Genomic DNA, 14,435 nt, shown 5'->3' on the forward strand with positions numbered 1-14,435 from the left:
GTACAGGAGCACAGGGACTTGAGAGTTCACGTGTTTAATTCTCTTAAGGTGGCAAGTTGAAACAGTTGTCAAGAAGGCTTATAAATAGAGACATAGAGTATACAAGCAAGGAAACGATGTTAACCCTTTACATCTCATTGGAGGGGACTGCATTTGGAGTACTGTGCTTATTTCTGGGCACTTTATTTAAGGAAGGATGTTAAAGTTTGAGTGTGTGAAAAGTGGATTTACAAGAATGATACAGGAATGCATGATTTTACATACACGGAAAGACGAGAGAAATTGGGCTTATTTTCCTTGCAGCAGAGAAGACTGAAATGTGACCTTAATGAGGTGTTCAAAATTACAAACTATTTTGACAGGTAAGGAAGGGTATTTTTTCCACCATATGGTATGTCAGTAACTGGGGGTCACAATTTCAAGACTGTTGGCAAGAGTGTCAGGACTGAGATGAGAAGCTTCTTTACTTACAAAGTTAGGATTTGGAATGTGCTGCATAGGAGAGTGGCGGAGACAGTTTCCAGTCGAGGTTTCAACAGAGAGCTGGATATATATTGAAAAGTGATGATTTTAGAGAGATAGAGATAGGGCTGGAGAATGGGATGAGCTGGGTAGCTCCTTCAGAAGGCGACAGATACAAGGGATCAAATGGGCTCCTTCTGTACTGTAAATTCTACCATGCGCTTGTCACATGAAGTGCTGCTGAGGACTCTAACTGTATTCCAAGTTTAGAAGGATTATTTTCTGGGGGGAAGGATGGGAGAGGAGTGGTGCAGGGGCAGGATCTCAGTGAAACTGAAAGAATACCAAGTGGCCTTGAGACAGTGGGCATGGCGAAGGTATCTTCACGAACAGGACAGGCTACAGTCTAACGGCACAGCCTCACAGTGAAGGTACAACTCCTTAGAACTCAGATGAGGTGGAATTTCTTTAGCCACAGGGCAGTGAATCTCTGGAGTCATTGTCACAGAACACTGTGGAGGCCAAGTAATTGAATGCATTTCAGACATAGATAGGCATGTTCTTGATTAGTAAGGGAACCAAAGGTATAGGGGAAAAGGCAGGAGAATGGAGTTGAGAAATATATCAGCCATGATGGAACAGCAGACCAGACTCAAATGGGCCAAATGGTTAATTCTGCTTCTACGTCTTATGGTTTCTAGACTCCACAGCCAAAGATATCTTTCCCTCACAACCCTTATCCCTATGAAACTCTCACAAAAAGTCTATGAACTCATTGCTAAGAACGTGATCCCCTACTCCCAATTCCTCCGCCTCTGCCACATCTGCTCCCAAGGTGGAGTGTTCCGCTCCTGCACATCCCAGATGTCCTCTTATTTCGAGGGCCATAACTTCCGCCCCCTCTGGTGATTGAGGGCATTTTCAAACACATCTCTTGCGTTTCCCACACCTCTGCCCTCACATCGCCTCCCCCCAGCAAAAACGAAAATAAAGACAGAATCTCCCTTGTCCTCACATATCACTCCACCAACCTCCGCATCAAATGAATCATTCTCCACCACCTACAACCTGACTCCACAGCCAAAGATATCTTTCCCTCATAACCCTTATGTGCCTTCCATAGGGACCTCTCTCTCTCTCTGTGACTCCCTCATCCGCTCCACACTTCCCACTAACTCCGCCACCCCTAGCACCTTCCTCTGCAACTGCAGGCAAGTGTTCCACGTGGCCCTCCACCTCCCCCCTCACCTCCATTCAAGGCAAAAAAAAACAACCTTTGGCATCAGACATGGGTTCACCTACACATCCATCAACTTGGTCTACTGAGTCCGCTGCACCTGATGTGTCCTCCTCTACATCGGTGAGACCAAGCGGACACTTGGAGACCATTTTGTAGAACATGTGCGCTCTGTGTATGACAAACAACAAAGCCTTCTGATCGCAAAACATTTTAACTCCACCCCCTCCCCTGCCTTCCACTTCCTGGGAGATGTCCATCCTGGGCCTTCTCCAGTGTCACAGTGACGCCACCCGCAAACTGGAGGAGCATATTCCGCTTCAGGAACCAACAGCCCAATGGGCTAAATGTGGATTTTACCCGTTTCAAAAACTTCCCATCCCTGGCCTTATCCAATGACCAATGCTCCCTCGCATTCCCACCTCATTGACCTGACACAATCTGACCATCTTCTCTTCCACGTTTCCACCACTCCCACCTCACTGACCAATCCAGAGCACTGCCTATATGCACTCACCTATCACCATCCCACCTATCTTCCCAGACCCACCCCTCCTCTCTCTATTTATTTCTGAGCTCCCCTCCCCCACCCCATTTCTGAAGAAGTGTCCCAACCTGAAACGTCAGCTTTCCTGTTCTTCTGATGCTACCTGGCCTGCCATGTTCCTTCAACTCCACACTTATCTCTGACTCCAGCATCTGCAGTTCTTACTATCTCTATGAACTCATCATCCACGTTATCTGTGCCAATGTGATTCATGCAATCTATTCATGAATTCACCTAATTATCATACGCTTCGTACAAGCTCCCATTATTTCCTCGTGCCGACATCGTCCTGCGGTCTATAAGCCACACCTACAACTTCATCTACTCACCATTTCTCATCACATCAACTCTCTTGTCTCTTCAAAAACATCTAGCAAGTTAAATGTGACTTTTCCCTCAAGAAATGCAACCTAGCCTTCTTTGAAATAAGCAGCATTTATGCACGTGACAAATTTTTCCCAAATTATTGTTTACAGAAGTTTCCCCATCACTGTACTTAAACCACTGGTCAGTGGTTGTTTTGACTTCACATTCTTTTCTGAATAAGAGTGGAATGCCTGCAATTCTCCAGTACTCTAGCACCACCCAAGTTTAAGGAAGACTGAAAATTGATACCCGTGTCTCTGGAATTGCCACATCCACTGGTATCCTGGGATGCATCTCATTCAGCCTGGATCACAGATAACGCAGCTAATACTACCTCCTTTTTCCACCTTAAACTCTTCTAACTTTGAATTATCTTCTCTTTCTTCATGGCCTACACATCTTCCTTGGAAAAGACAAATACAAAGTTATTGTTTGATTGTGCCCTTAGCCTCCATGTATAAACTCTCCTGTTAATCCACCCCAGTCCTCAACTTCCACCCCATTTTTACTGTTTATCTGCCTATCCGATTCAGCTTTATGTTGGCTCCAGTTACTGTTCACATGTCTTATTTGTCTTTTTTTTAATAAAACTCTGAAGATTTTATATTCAGTCTGGTTCTCACTGGAGTTTTCCATTCAATATCTGTCATAAGCATATTTTTTATTCTTTATCTTAATTTCTCTTTGGTTATTCGGGGGCTCTCATTCGATTATTTGACCTTTCTCTTTCGACAGTAGTACAATATATATTTTCTTGAAGGTAGGCTATTGTTCAACTGCCATATTTTTCAAGTTTTGACTAGAATTTGCTCAGCCCAGATCTATTCCTACCTGATTAATTTGAGGAAAACCAATTTTACTATTCTTGCTCTGGATGGCTCCTCATCTTTCCATCAACCTTCCGCCTACCGACATTTGATCCATTTAATCCACCTCATTACAAATACCACCTCTAGCAGGGTCTGCTTTCTCACTAAACTGGAACCATTCTGCTCTAGAAAACTTTCTTAAATACGCTATGAATGCATGCTCCTCCTTCATTCTATCACTATCTAAATTCACATATCTCAGCAGCACTCGTCTTCTTTGAAGTAAACATTCACCGTACACTCGCGATAGCAAGAACATCCTTCCTCAGATAAGCAGACTAAACTGCAAACAATACTCCATGTATGGCCTCACCAATGCCATGTATAAGTGCAGCAAAATATTCTTGCTCATGTATTCAAATTCTCTCGCTATAAAGGCCAACATGTAGTTTGCCTGTTGCACCAATGCTCTTACTTTCAGCAAAGAGTAAATGAGAACATCCGAGTCTCACTGAACATTCCCATCTCAAATTCCAGCCGTTCAAATAGTAATTGGTCTTCCTAATTTTGTTACTAAAGTAGATTCATTTGCCCACTTAGCCTGTTCAAATCACACTGCAACATCTCTGTATCCTTCTCTTAGCTCACCCTTTCACAGACCTTTGCAAATTTTGATATTACATTTAGCTCCCTCACCTAAATCATTAACATCTACTGTGAATAGCTGGGATCAGAGCACCAATCCCTGTGGCATCCCATTAGTCACTGCCTGCCACTCAGAAAAAGACCCATTTGTTCTGACAGTTTGATTAGCATATAGGAAACAACGTTCTATCCATCTCAATACGCTAAATCCAATACCATCTGCTTTGATCTTAGACACTAATCTCTTACGTAGGATTTCATCGAAGCCTTTTGAAAGTCCAAATAAACTACATCCACTAGCTCCCCAGAATAACTCTGCTGGTTACACCCTCCAAGGATTCCAGTAGATTTGTCATACACTATGTTCCTCTTGTAAATCCATGCTGACTGGGTCTGAATCTAGAGTTTATCAAGTGCTCTGTTATAAAATCCTTGATGATGGATTCAGCATCTTTCTCATTTATTGCTGTCAGACTCACTAGTCTATAATTCTCTGTTTTCTCTCTACTTCCTCTTCTAAAGGTTACATTAGCTACGCTCCAATCTATAGGAATAAAAACCAAAAGAACTGCAGATGCTGTAAATCATCAACAAAACAGAAGTTGCTGGAAAAGCTCAGCCGGTCTGGCAGCATCTGTGAAGAAAAATCAGAGTTAATGATTGAGGTCTGGTGACCCTTCCTCAGAATCCCAAATATGTCACCCTCATTCACATCTATTTGCATGATTCATTCATCCACTTTACTTCAAGTGTTCCACGCATTCAGTCAAAAAGTCTTTTTAAAGTTTCTTCGCATTCCTACAGTCTTTTTCTTCCTGAGGTCTTGTTTGATTCTGGCTGTTGATTCCTCTGCCTATCACTTTTACTATCTACCGGTCTTTTGTTCCTGTCTTCAGACTTCTTGCTTAGGTTCCCATTTCCCTGCCATTTTAGTTTAAAACAATCCAGGACTTTCAACTCTACATTCCAGCATATCCTTTTATTACCAAGGGGATGAAAGGTTACCAAGAATTTTTGTCTTAAAAATTTAAAAATTTTGCACCACTGCTTTTTGGGGAAGGGAATCCTAAAAACTCTCGACTGTCAGACGGAGATTGAGGTCTACAAAATAATGAGGGGTATAGACAGGGTGGATAGCAAGAAGCTATTTCCCCCCCAGAGTGGGGGGCTCAATTACTAGGGGTCATGAGTTCAAAAGTGAGAGGAGGAAAGTTTAAGGGAGATATGCGTGGAAAGTTCTTTACGCAGAGGGTGGTGGGTGCCTGGAATACGTTGCCAGCGGAGGTGGTAGGCGCAGACACGTTAGCGTCTTTTAAGATATAGCTGGACAGGTACATGGATGGGCGGGGAGCAAATGGACACAGACCCTTAGAACATAGATGACAAGTTAGACAGACGATCTTGATCGGCACAGGTTTGGAAGGCCGAAGGGCCTGTTCCTGTGCTGTAATTTTCTTTGTTGTTGTTCTTTGTCAGGAAAAACTGTTTTCTCAAGACATTTATGGGTTTGTTTCCTCAGTTATGGGTAGAACTCAAGAATAACAAAGTGCAATCACCACAATGGCGTTATACTATAGACCTTCTGACAACCAAAGGTTGGCAGAACAACAGGTATAGAAGCAGATCAGGGAAAGATGTTTAAAAAAAAAGGTTGTTTTGCGATGCGTGGTTTTTATTTCTCCAACATTGACTGGGACTCCCCTAGTGCCAGAGGCTTAGACGGGGAAGAATTTGTTAAGTGCATCAAGAGAGTTTCTTGAAAGGATACGCTGATGGGCTGGACCATACTAGAGTTTATATGGGGAATGAGCCTGGTCAAATGATCAAAGTTTTACTGGGGGAGGATACTGGAAACAGTGATCATAATTCCATTAAGTTTTAAGACAGTTATAGAAAAGGATAAGACTGGGTGAAAGTGCTAAATTGGTAGAAGGCTTTTTGAGTGAAAATCATCATCTGCCATGTGGGAGCCTTTTAAATGCAAGATGATTAGAGTTCAGGACCAGCACATTCCTGTAAGGACAAAAGATGAGTACGGCGAGATTTGGAAACTCTTGAAAAGAGACATTGAAACTTTGAAAGTTTAATCAAAAAGAAAAAGGAAGTCTATGCAAGATTTAGGAAACTGAAGTCAGTTAAGGCCCTTGAGGAATATAATGAAGCAAAAAAGAACTAGAAGGGCTAAATGGGGTCATGAGAAGTCCTTGGCAAGTAGGATGAAGGAGAATCCAAAGACATTTTCTAAATATATTAGAAGCAAGAGTGTAGCTAGGGAAAGGGTTGGTTCACTTAAGGACAAAGGAGGTCATTTGTGTATGGAACGAGAGAAGGTGGATGAGGTCCTTATTGAGTACTTCACAGAGAAGGACATGGTTGAAGCTAAGTGTAAGGAGGGGTATGTTGATATTCTAGGTTACATTGATATTAAAAAGGTAGCTGAGTGTCTTGAGAAACGTTAAGGTCGACAAGTCCCCAAGACCTGGTGGGATCTATCTCAAGGTGCTGAAGCAGGCATAAGAGATTGCTGGGGCTTTGACAGAGATCCTATCTTCTTTCGCCACAAGTGAGGTTCCAGAAGGCTGGAGAACAGCCCATGTTGAACAATCCAGGCAATTATAGGCTGTGAGGCTTATATCAATGGTAGGGAATTATTGGAGATAATACTTAGGGACAGGATTTAGTCACAATTGGAAAAGAATCAACTTATTAGGGATAGTCAGCATGACTTTATGCAGGGGGGTATTGTCTCTCAAACTTGATTTGAGTTTTATTAGGGGGTGACAAAATGATGGATAGGGGCTTTGTATGTTGCCTACTTGGACGTTTCTGAAGAATTGACAAAGTCCCTCACGGTAGGGTGGTCCAGAAGATTAAGTTGCATCAGATCAGTGGTGTGTTGAATACAAAATTGGCTTGGTGACAGTAGACGGAGAGTAACTGTGCAGGGGTATTTTTCTGACTGGTCTGTGACCAGTGGTGTTTTGAAGGATCACTGCCAGGGCCTCTTATGTTTGTAATGCATTTCAATGATCTGGATGAAAATGTAGGTGGTCTAATTCTCAGTCCATTAAGTCTGCAGACGACACAAACATTGTTAGCATTGTGGACAGAGAGGGATGTTGTCAAAGGATACAGAATAGTTGGAAACTTGTCCAGATTAAACTGTAATTTCTTTGTCCAAGTGGAAGGTGATGCATTTTGGGAAAATAAATTCAAGAAAGCAGATAATGAATGGCAGGACTCAAAGGTGCATTGATACACAAAAGATTATTGGAGTGCAAATCCGTAACTCGTGAAAAGTGGTGACACAAGTGGATAAGGTGGTAAACAGAGCATAAGGAATTCTTGTCTTCATCAGGCAGGAAACAGAGTAAAAAAGTTGGCATGTCACATTACAGCAGTATAAAACTTTAGTTAGGCCACATCTGGAGTATTGTGTGCAGGTCTGGTCATCTCACTATATGAAGGATGTGAAGCCTTTGGAGTGGGTGTGAAAGATGTTAATAGGATGTTGCTTGGATTAGCTAGCTACAAGGAGAGATTGGAAAAATCTGGATAATTTTAGCTAGAGCACTGGAGGCTGAGGGGTGACCTCAGTTTTGAAATATGTTGCCAAGTGTGGGCCCTAAGAGTCCTACATAGCCAATAAAAAAAATAAGTTGAGGGAATACTGGGAGCTGGATAGTGGTAATAAGACCATAAGAAATAAGAACACAAGTGGGCTGTTTGGCCCCTTGAACTTGCTCCACCATTCAGCAGGATCATAACTGATCTGTCATTCCTCTAACAACTTTGTTGCTTTTTCACCATAACCCTTGATGTAACTACTGATCAAGAATCTATCTCAGCTTTAAATATACACAAGGACTCTGCCACCACAAATCCCTGTAGCAAGTTCCAAAGACTCTCAACCCTCAGAAGAAATTGCTCCTCATCTCAGTCTTAAATTAGTATCCCCTATGCCCTCTGGTCCTCGGCTCTCCTAATTGGAAACATCCTCTCAGTATTTAGCCTGTAAAGCACCTTCTGAATCCTCTATACTTCAATGAGATCATCTCTCATTTTTCTAAACTCAAGTAGAGTCACAATCTGTTCAACTTTGCCCGTAAGGCAATTACTCCATCACAGGGACCATCCCAATCAATGTGATGCGGCAGTAATCCAGAACCACAGGCTAATGTTCTGGAGACACAGGTTCAAATCCAATGGGCAGTTAGTGATGGGCAATAAATGCTGGCCTAGCTAGAAATGCTCTCATACCACAGATTTTAAAAATAAATGCAAACAAAACAGAATTGCTCACCCAAGCTGGCATGTCATTATCATATTGAGAGAACCACAACTGAGTTGGACTTCCTGTGTAGCTGAAATGCCTGACACCTGCCATCCAAATTAAATTTTACAGACAGAACTATTGTCTGGGGCACACTCTCAAAGTAATCAAAAGAAATGTTACAAAGAAACTTTAAAGACTTCTCTTTGGAGTTACAATCAATGGAGGGGAGATCTCGAGCAAGCAGCTAGTCCGAAATGCAGTGGAACGCGGTATCCTGTTCTATTTGCAGCAAAACCTTTCAGCTGCAGATTGACCTCAACAGTTACCTGACTGCACATCTACCAAACAGCCATCACACTTATCAATTTGAAGGACGAAATACAACATTTCAATGCAAAACAACACGGTTCACCTATTGCACAGAGACTCAAATTTCTAATTATAAGTCAGGCAAACTGGGGACTATCATCCTTCCCCAAAGAAACTTGGATTGTTGAATTGCAAACTTGAAAAAAAAAAATCAGTAAAAAGCATACCATCGTTACTATGTCTCTCCATACACAACTCACAAGATGGCCTTATTTTGGCTATTAAATGCCAGAAAAACAAGAGGCATTTTTTTTAAAAAACGTAGCTTCCCTCCTTTGGACAAGCAAGTGTGTTAAGTCAGTTACCCTGATTATTACAGCTCCAATTTGTAAGCCTAAAAGTGATTTTTTTAAAAACAAAACAGGAATGTAGGTTTTGGGCGAAAAGACAAAAGAAACAAGTGGAACTTGACCGCTTTTGAGTGCCTCACAGCTGGTTATCACAAATTGTGACCTGAGAAAGTATCACATGAAAGTTTTCAGCCAGAGTAGACATGGCATTAGAGATTTAAAAAGACTTTACTGCTGCACAACCATTCCTCAACAAGATAATTTCACTTGAAATCCAATTACCAATGTTATATATTGCAGTAACACAGCAACACTCTTTTGGTGTCAAATTTGGCATTTGGACTCATTTAACAGTCATTATGTTGATGTCTAGGCTTTGAAAAATACACGTTACACCATAAAACCAAAAAGCTACAATACACTGTTCATAACAGGTTTTCAAAAGATACAAAATGTTACTCTGTCATTTATTTAACCGCCACCCCCACCCCGCCCGTCTTCTCGGAGAAATTGGAATCAGGTAAAACGTAAAGAATGTGTCATACGGTCAACGGCCCAAACTCCAGAAACTCTGTACTGAAAAAAAAACATGAAGCAATCGCCACCTGGCTTGTGCGATCTATTAAAAAAAATTGAATCACACTGCTGAAAGCAAGAACACAGTCCAACTATGTGACAAACTAGCAAGGCAAAAAGACAGCAAAAGGTCTTTCACACAACCTTACCATCAAGGTGAAAAATTCTTTTAAATTTACTTCCACCAAGAAATAATAATCGTTAGCTATGTTCCACATCGGGCATGCAAAATACGAGTGGAAGCCTCCCAGAATTCGAGATTTTTTAGCTGCTGAATATGACGGCACCAGTGGTCATTTGACACCTACATTTCCCCACCCCCTTCCCAGCACAAATCCAACCATGTAAATAAGTATTAGACATCCAAGAATGAATTGCCAAAGATAAAAAAAATTAAAAGCCAGAAATTCCTTCTATTTCAGGGGCAAATTCCTGTATGGTATTAATGGAAATAGAAAAGATCTACACTATCACTCTTTTCATGTGCACTAAATAACAAAATGGGGCTCTCACCTTCCTGTTAAACAGAAAAAAAGATTGGCTAAATCTGCAGGATTAAATTGTTTTCTAACTTGATTAAAAATAATCTTTTTAAATTCACATCACTGAACCTTAGGGATCTAAGATGAAATCCACCAGATCAACAATATTCTGTCAATGTGCTCAGATTTCTAGATTCAAGGGTCTAGGCCCGAAACGTCAGCTTTTGTGCTCCTGAGATGCTGCTTGGCCTGCTGTGTTCATCCAGCCTCACATTTTATTATCTTGGAATTCTCCAGCTTCTGCAGTTCCCATTATCTCTAATACTATTTTAACCTCACTGCGAAGCCTCTTCCAGGGATGCCTAACCTGAAGAAGTTACCCTCCTCCCTCCGGACCAACCTCAGGGAATCTCTCTCCCATTGCAACTCTCTTATAATCTCTTCGGCCTTGAAACTGCTCGACCATGTCCTGAAGCAAACCAGGTACCACAGCCACATCACCTTCCTCAGCACCTGCCTACAGAACCAGATCATCCCCAAGGGACTACAGTCCACATGTCAGCCTTCCCAATTTGGCCCCAACCGTGACCACCCCTCTCTGATGAAGGGTCTAGGCCCGAAACGTCAGCTTTTGTGCTCCTGAGATGCTGCTTGGCCTGCTGTGTTCATCCAGCCTCACATTTTATTATCTTAGATTTCTAGATTGGTTGACTTTACTCAGTATTTCCACTGCAGTACACTGTGAAGAACTAAAATATCTGATTTAAAAAAAAGCATAAAGGGTAAACAAGCCATGCTGTAGAAAGCCTGGTTGGACCACCCCTGGAATACAAAGCAGTCTTGGGCACCGAGTCTTCAAAATAATTCATCTTGGAGGAAGCAATACTAAGATTTATCACAATGATACTTGGCCTCTAAAGTTAACATTATGAGGGAAGATTACATCAGTTGAGGTTGTATTTCCGAGAATTTAGAAAGCCGTGGACAATTTTGATCTGTTCAATACATAATGGAAAACAGATATAATCAATACAGAAACTATTGCTGCTGGCTAAGGAATAAACAATAAGACTAAGACGTAGGAACAGAAGGAGGTCATTAAGCCCACTGACAGTGCTCTGCCATTCATTGAGATCATGTTCATCTAATAATACTTGACTCCACTTTCCTACCATATCCGCATAACTCTTGATTCCCTTATTAATTAAAAAAAACCTGTCTACCTCAGAACATAAGAACTAGGAATAGGCAATTCAGCCCCTCAAGCCTACCATGCTATTTGACATGATCTCATTGGAAATGGTCATTACCGGGCATTTTAGTGGAGCAAATGCAACTTTCCTTTCATCACCTCAAGCCCATATAGTCCACACGTTGTTACCTAAAGACATGGGCTACACTATAGTATCTCATGAGTCACAAATGGTGCAGTGCATTGTTTAGTCAAAAGTGAATATCCCCACTTCTACAATTTATGATACAGGGAAGATCATGAACGAAAGAGCTGAAGAAGGTTTGTGTAGGGCAGTGCCCAAAAGAACTCGATAGCTCTTATAGCACAGTGGTAGTGGCCCTGCCCCTGGGTCAAAGACCTAGCTTCAGGTCCCACCTGCACAATTCATGTGTCTGAACAGGTTTATATAAAAATACCTTGAGGAGCCCCTGCAGAGAAATCTGACCACCAACAAATACAAATATTTTTCTCTGTGATGGGTATAATGCGAATAAAGGGAGATTTTGCCTTGCAATTCTGATCGAGTCCAATTTTGCTGAGATGTCTCGATGCCATACTCATCCAAGGGATGTCATGTGTAAGTAGGGCTGCCACTCTCATTACTTCTGAAGTTTAGCTCTTTTGTCCATGCTTAGACCAAGGCTACAATGAAATCAGGAGGTGAATGGCCCCTGCAGAATCCAAACCGGTCATCAAGTAAGCAAGAGATAGTAGGAACTGCAAATGCTGGAGAATCTGAGATAACAAGGCATAGAGCTAGATGAACACAGCAGGCCAAACAGCAGATGAGCAGGAAAGCTGATGTTGTTTCGGGCCTTCGGAAATGAAGGAGGGTCTAGGCCCGACACATCAACCTTCCTGCTCCTCTGATGCTGCTTGGCCTGCTGTGTTCATCCATCTCTACATCTTGTTATCAAGTAAGCAAGTGCTATTTGATCGCATTGCTGGTGACACTTTCATCACTTGACTGATTTTTGACAGTAGACAGTGCAATAACTGGTCTGAACTGCATTTTGAACAAAAGACATATCTGGGCAATTTTCCACATTGTCAGGTAGATCGGTGTTCCAGCTGTATTTGAATAGCATGGGTGGAGATGTAACTAGTTCTCAAGCCAACTATGGAGCTCTATTGCCATAATGTTATCAAGATCCATCACTTTGGCAGGAACGAGTGCCTTTAGCTGCTTGCTAATTTCATATGGAGTGAACTGAATCGATTATGCAGCTCAGAATATAAATGCAATGCACGCTCCTCCTAAAGAAACCAAAGGAAGTATTGATTGGTGTCATCTAAATGGAAATAACTAGCTCACTGATGTTGACTTCAGGTTATACAAGAAGCACTTGGCTCCAAAGGACCTGCTCACAAGTACCAAGTCAAACAAGGAAAACTCTCTACTCAATTCTCATCGATCAAAAGAATTTTGGTTGTGCCCAGTACCAGAGTCGAGTAAGATCAGCAATATCAACAGTGCAATATAAAAACAGTACTGACATGAGGTGCTCTGAACAGACTGGCTTATTGCCAGGGATCCTCACAGCCTGTCCATCGACAAGGTTCAAGTAAAGAACATGATGTAATGCCCACCACTTGTTTAGATGGATATTATTGCAACAGCGTAAGAAATCCAACACCATCTAGACACAAAAATACATTTTACTCATGTCCCTGCCCCTAAGACTAAACTTCCAGTCACTCACCACAAAAGTTTCCATGCGTATTATCGACAGGATAAAGTAAATTATTGTTACAGGTAAAATGACAATAACACTGCTTGAATAACTGACTGGTTTAAGAAACGGAATTGAGTACTGTACTAAATATTCCTGAACACAAGGGGTTTGGAAAATTACAGATGGAAAGAAATCAGAAGGGTCTGTAAAGGTTAAGAATATTAGAGAGCTGGAGAGAGGGTATCCTGGTGTTGCCAATTTGGTTAACACAACAAGTACATAGTCACTCTGAAGAACTAAACTGCATTTGTTTCAATGCAAGGGACCTTATTGCCCATCCCTAATTGCCAAGAAGGCAGTTAGGAGTCAACTACATTGCTGTGGGTCTGGAGTCACATGTGGGACAGACCACGGAAGGATGGCAGTTTCCTTCCCTAAAGGACATTAATGAACCAGAGGGATTTTTCCTGACAATCGACAGCTGATTCACAGTCACTCGATTCTTAATTCCAGATATTTATGGAATTCATGTTGCACCATCAAACCTGGGTCCCCAGAACATGTTTTGGGGATCTGGGTTAACAGTCCAGCGATAATACCACTAGGCCATCGCCTCCCATTGCAGCTACATTACTGCTGTAACCAGAGAAGATGCTTCTGAAAAATCGTCCAGCAAAAAGATATGGGTAGAAATTAGAAATAAGAAAGGAAAGATCGTCTTGATAGGGTTTGCCCCCCAGTAGTCAGAGGAAAACTGGTCAAAAGTACATAGAATATGCAGAAGATATGGAACCTAAAACACAGAACAATATAGCGAGGACAGTCCCTTCGGCCTACGATGTAGTGTCGAACTTTTACCCTAAACCTAAAGGTCTATCTAACCTCCACCCGTACCTTATACTATCATCCATATGCCTAACTAATAGCTGCTTAAATGCTCTATTGAGGCAGACTCCATTATCCTCGCTGGCAATGCATTCCACCCCCCAACCACTCTGAATAACGAAGCGACCTCTGACATCTTCCCTATATCTATCTCCATTCACTTTAAAACCATGTTCCCTCATAATAGCTACCTCCACCCTAGGAAAGAGTCTCTGGCTGTTCACTATCTATATCTCTGATCATTTTGTACTCCTCTATCAAGTCATCTCTCATTCTTCATCGTTCTAAAGAGAAAAGCCCTAGCTCTCTCAAGCATTCCTTCATTCCAAGCAACATCCTGGTAAATCTCCTCTGCACCTTTTCCAACGCTTCCACATGTTTCTGTAATGAGGCGGCTAGAATTGGATACAATACTCCAGATGTGGCCGAACCAGGATCTTGTATAGCTGGAGCATAACTTGACGGTTCTTGAACTCAATCCCTCTATTAATGAAAGCTAACACACCATACACCTTAACAACACGATCCACCTGGGTGTCAGCTTTCAGGCAACTGTGGACATGAATCCCAAGATCCCTCTG

General features: G+C 41.9%; 1 protein-coding gene across 4 annotated transcripts in view; it reads right to left on the reverse strand.

Moving 5' to 3' along the window:
- Positions 1-14,435, reverse strand: part of LOC125452817 (polyadenylate-binding protein-interacting protein 2-like) — a 114,177-nt gene that overhangs the window by 59,147 nt on the left and 40,595 nt on the right. Inside the window, exon 1 of one of the 4 annotated variants that reach the window (XM_048531706.2) lies at positions 9,727-9,848. The exons of 2 other annotated variants lie outside the window; for them this stretch is intronic. In XM_048531706.2, coding sequence (XP_048387663.2) covers positions 9,727-9,795 — 69 coding nt within the window. In that variant the 5' untranslated portion in view covers positions 9,796-9,848. Of the gene's footprint in view, positions 1-9,726; positions 9,849-14,435 lie in introns of those variants that run through there. One more of the 4 variants, XM_048531722.2, reaches the window with a different exon arrangement.

This window comes from Stegostoma tigrinum, chromosome 1 (assembly GCF_030684315.1).
Source record: "Stegostoma tigrinum isolate sSteTig4 chromosome 1, sSteTig4.hap1, whole genome shotgun sequence".
Taxonomy (NCBI): domain Eukaryota; kingdom Metazoa; phylum Chordata; class Chondrichthyes; order Orectolobiformes; family Stegostomatidae; genus Stegostoma; species Stegostoma tigrinum.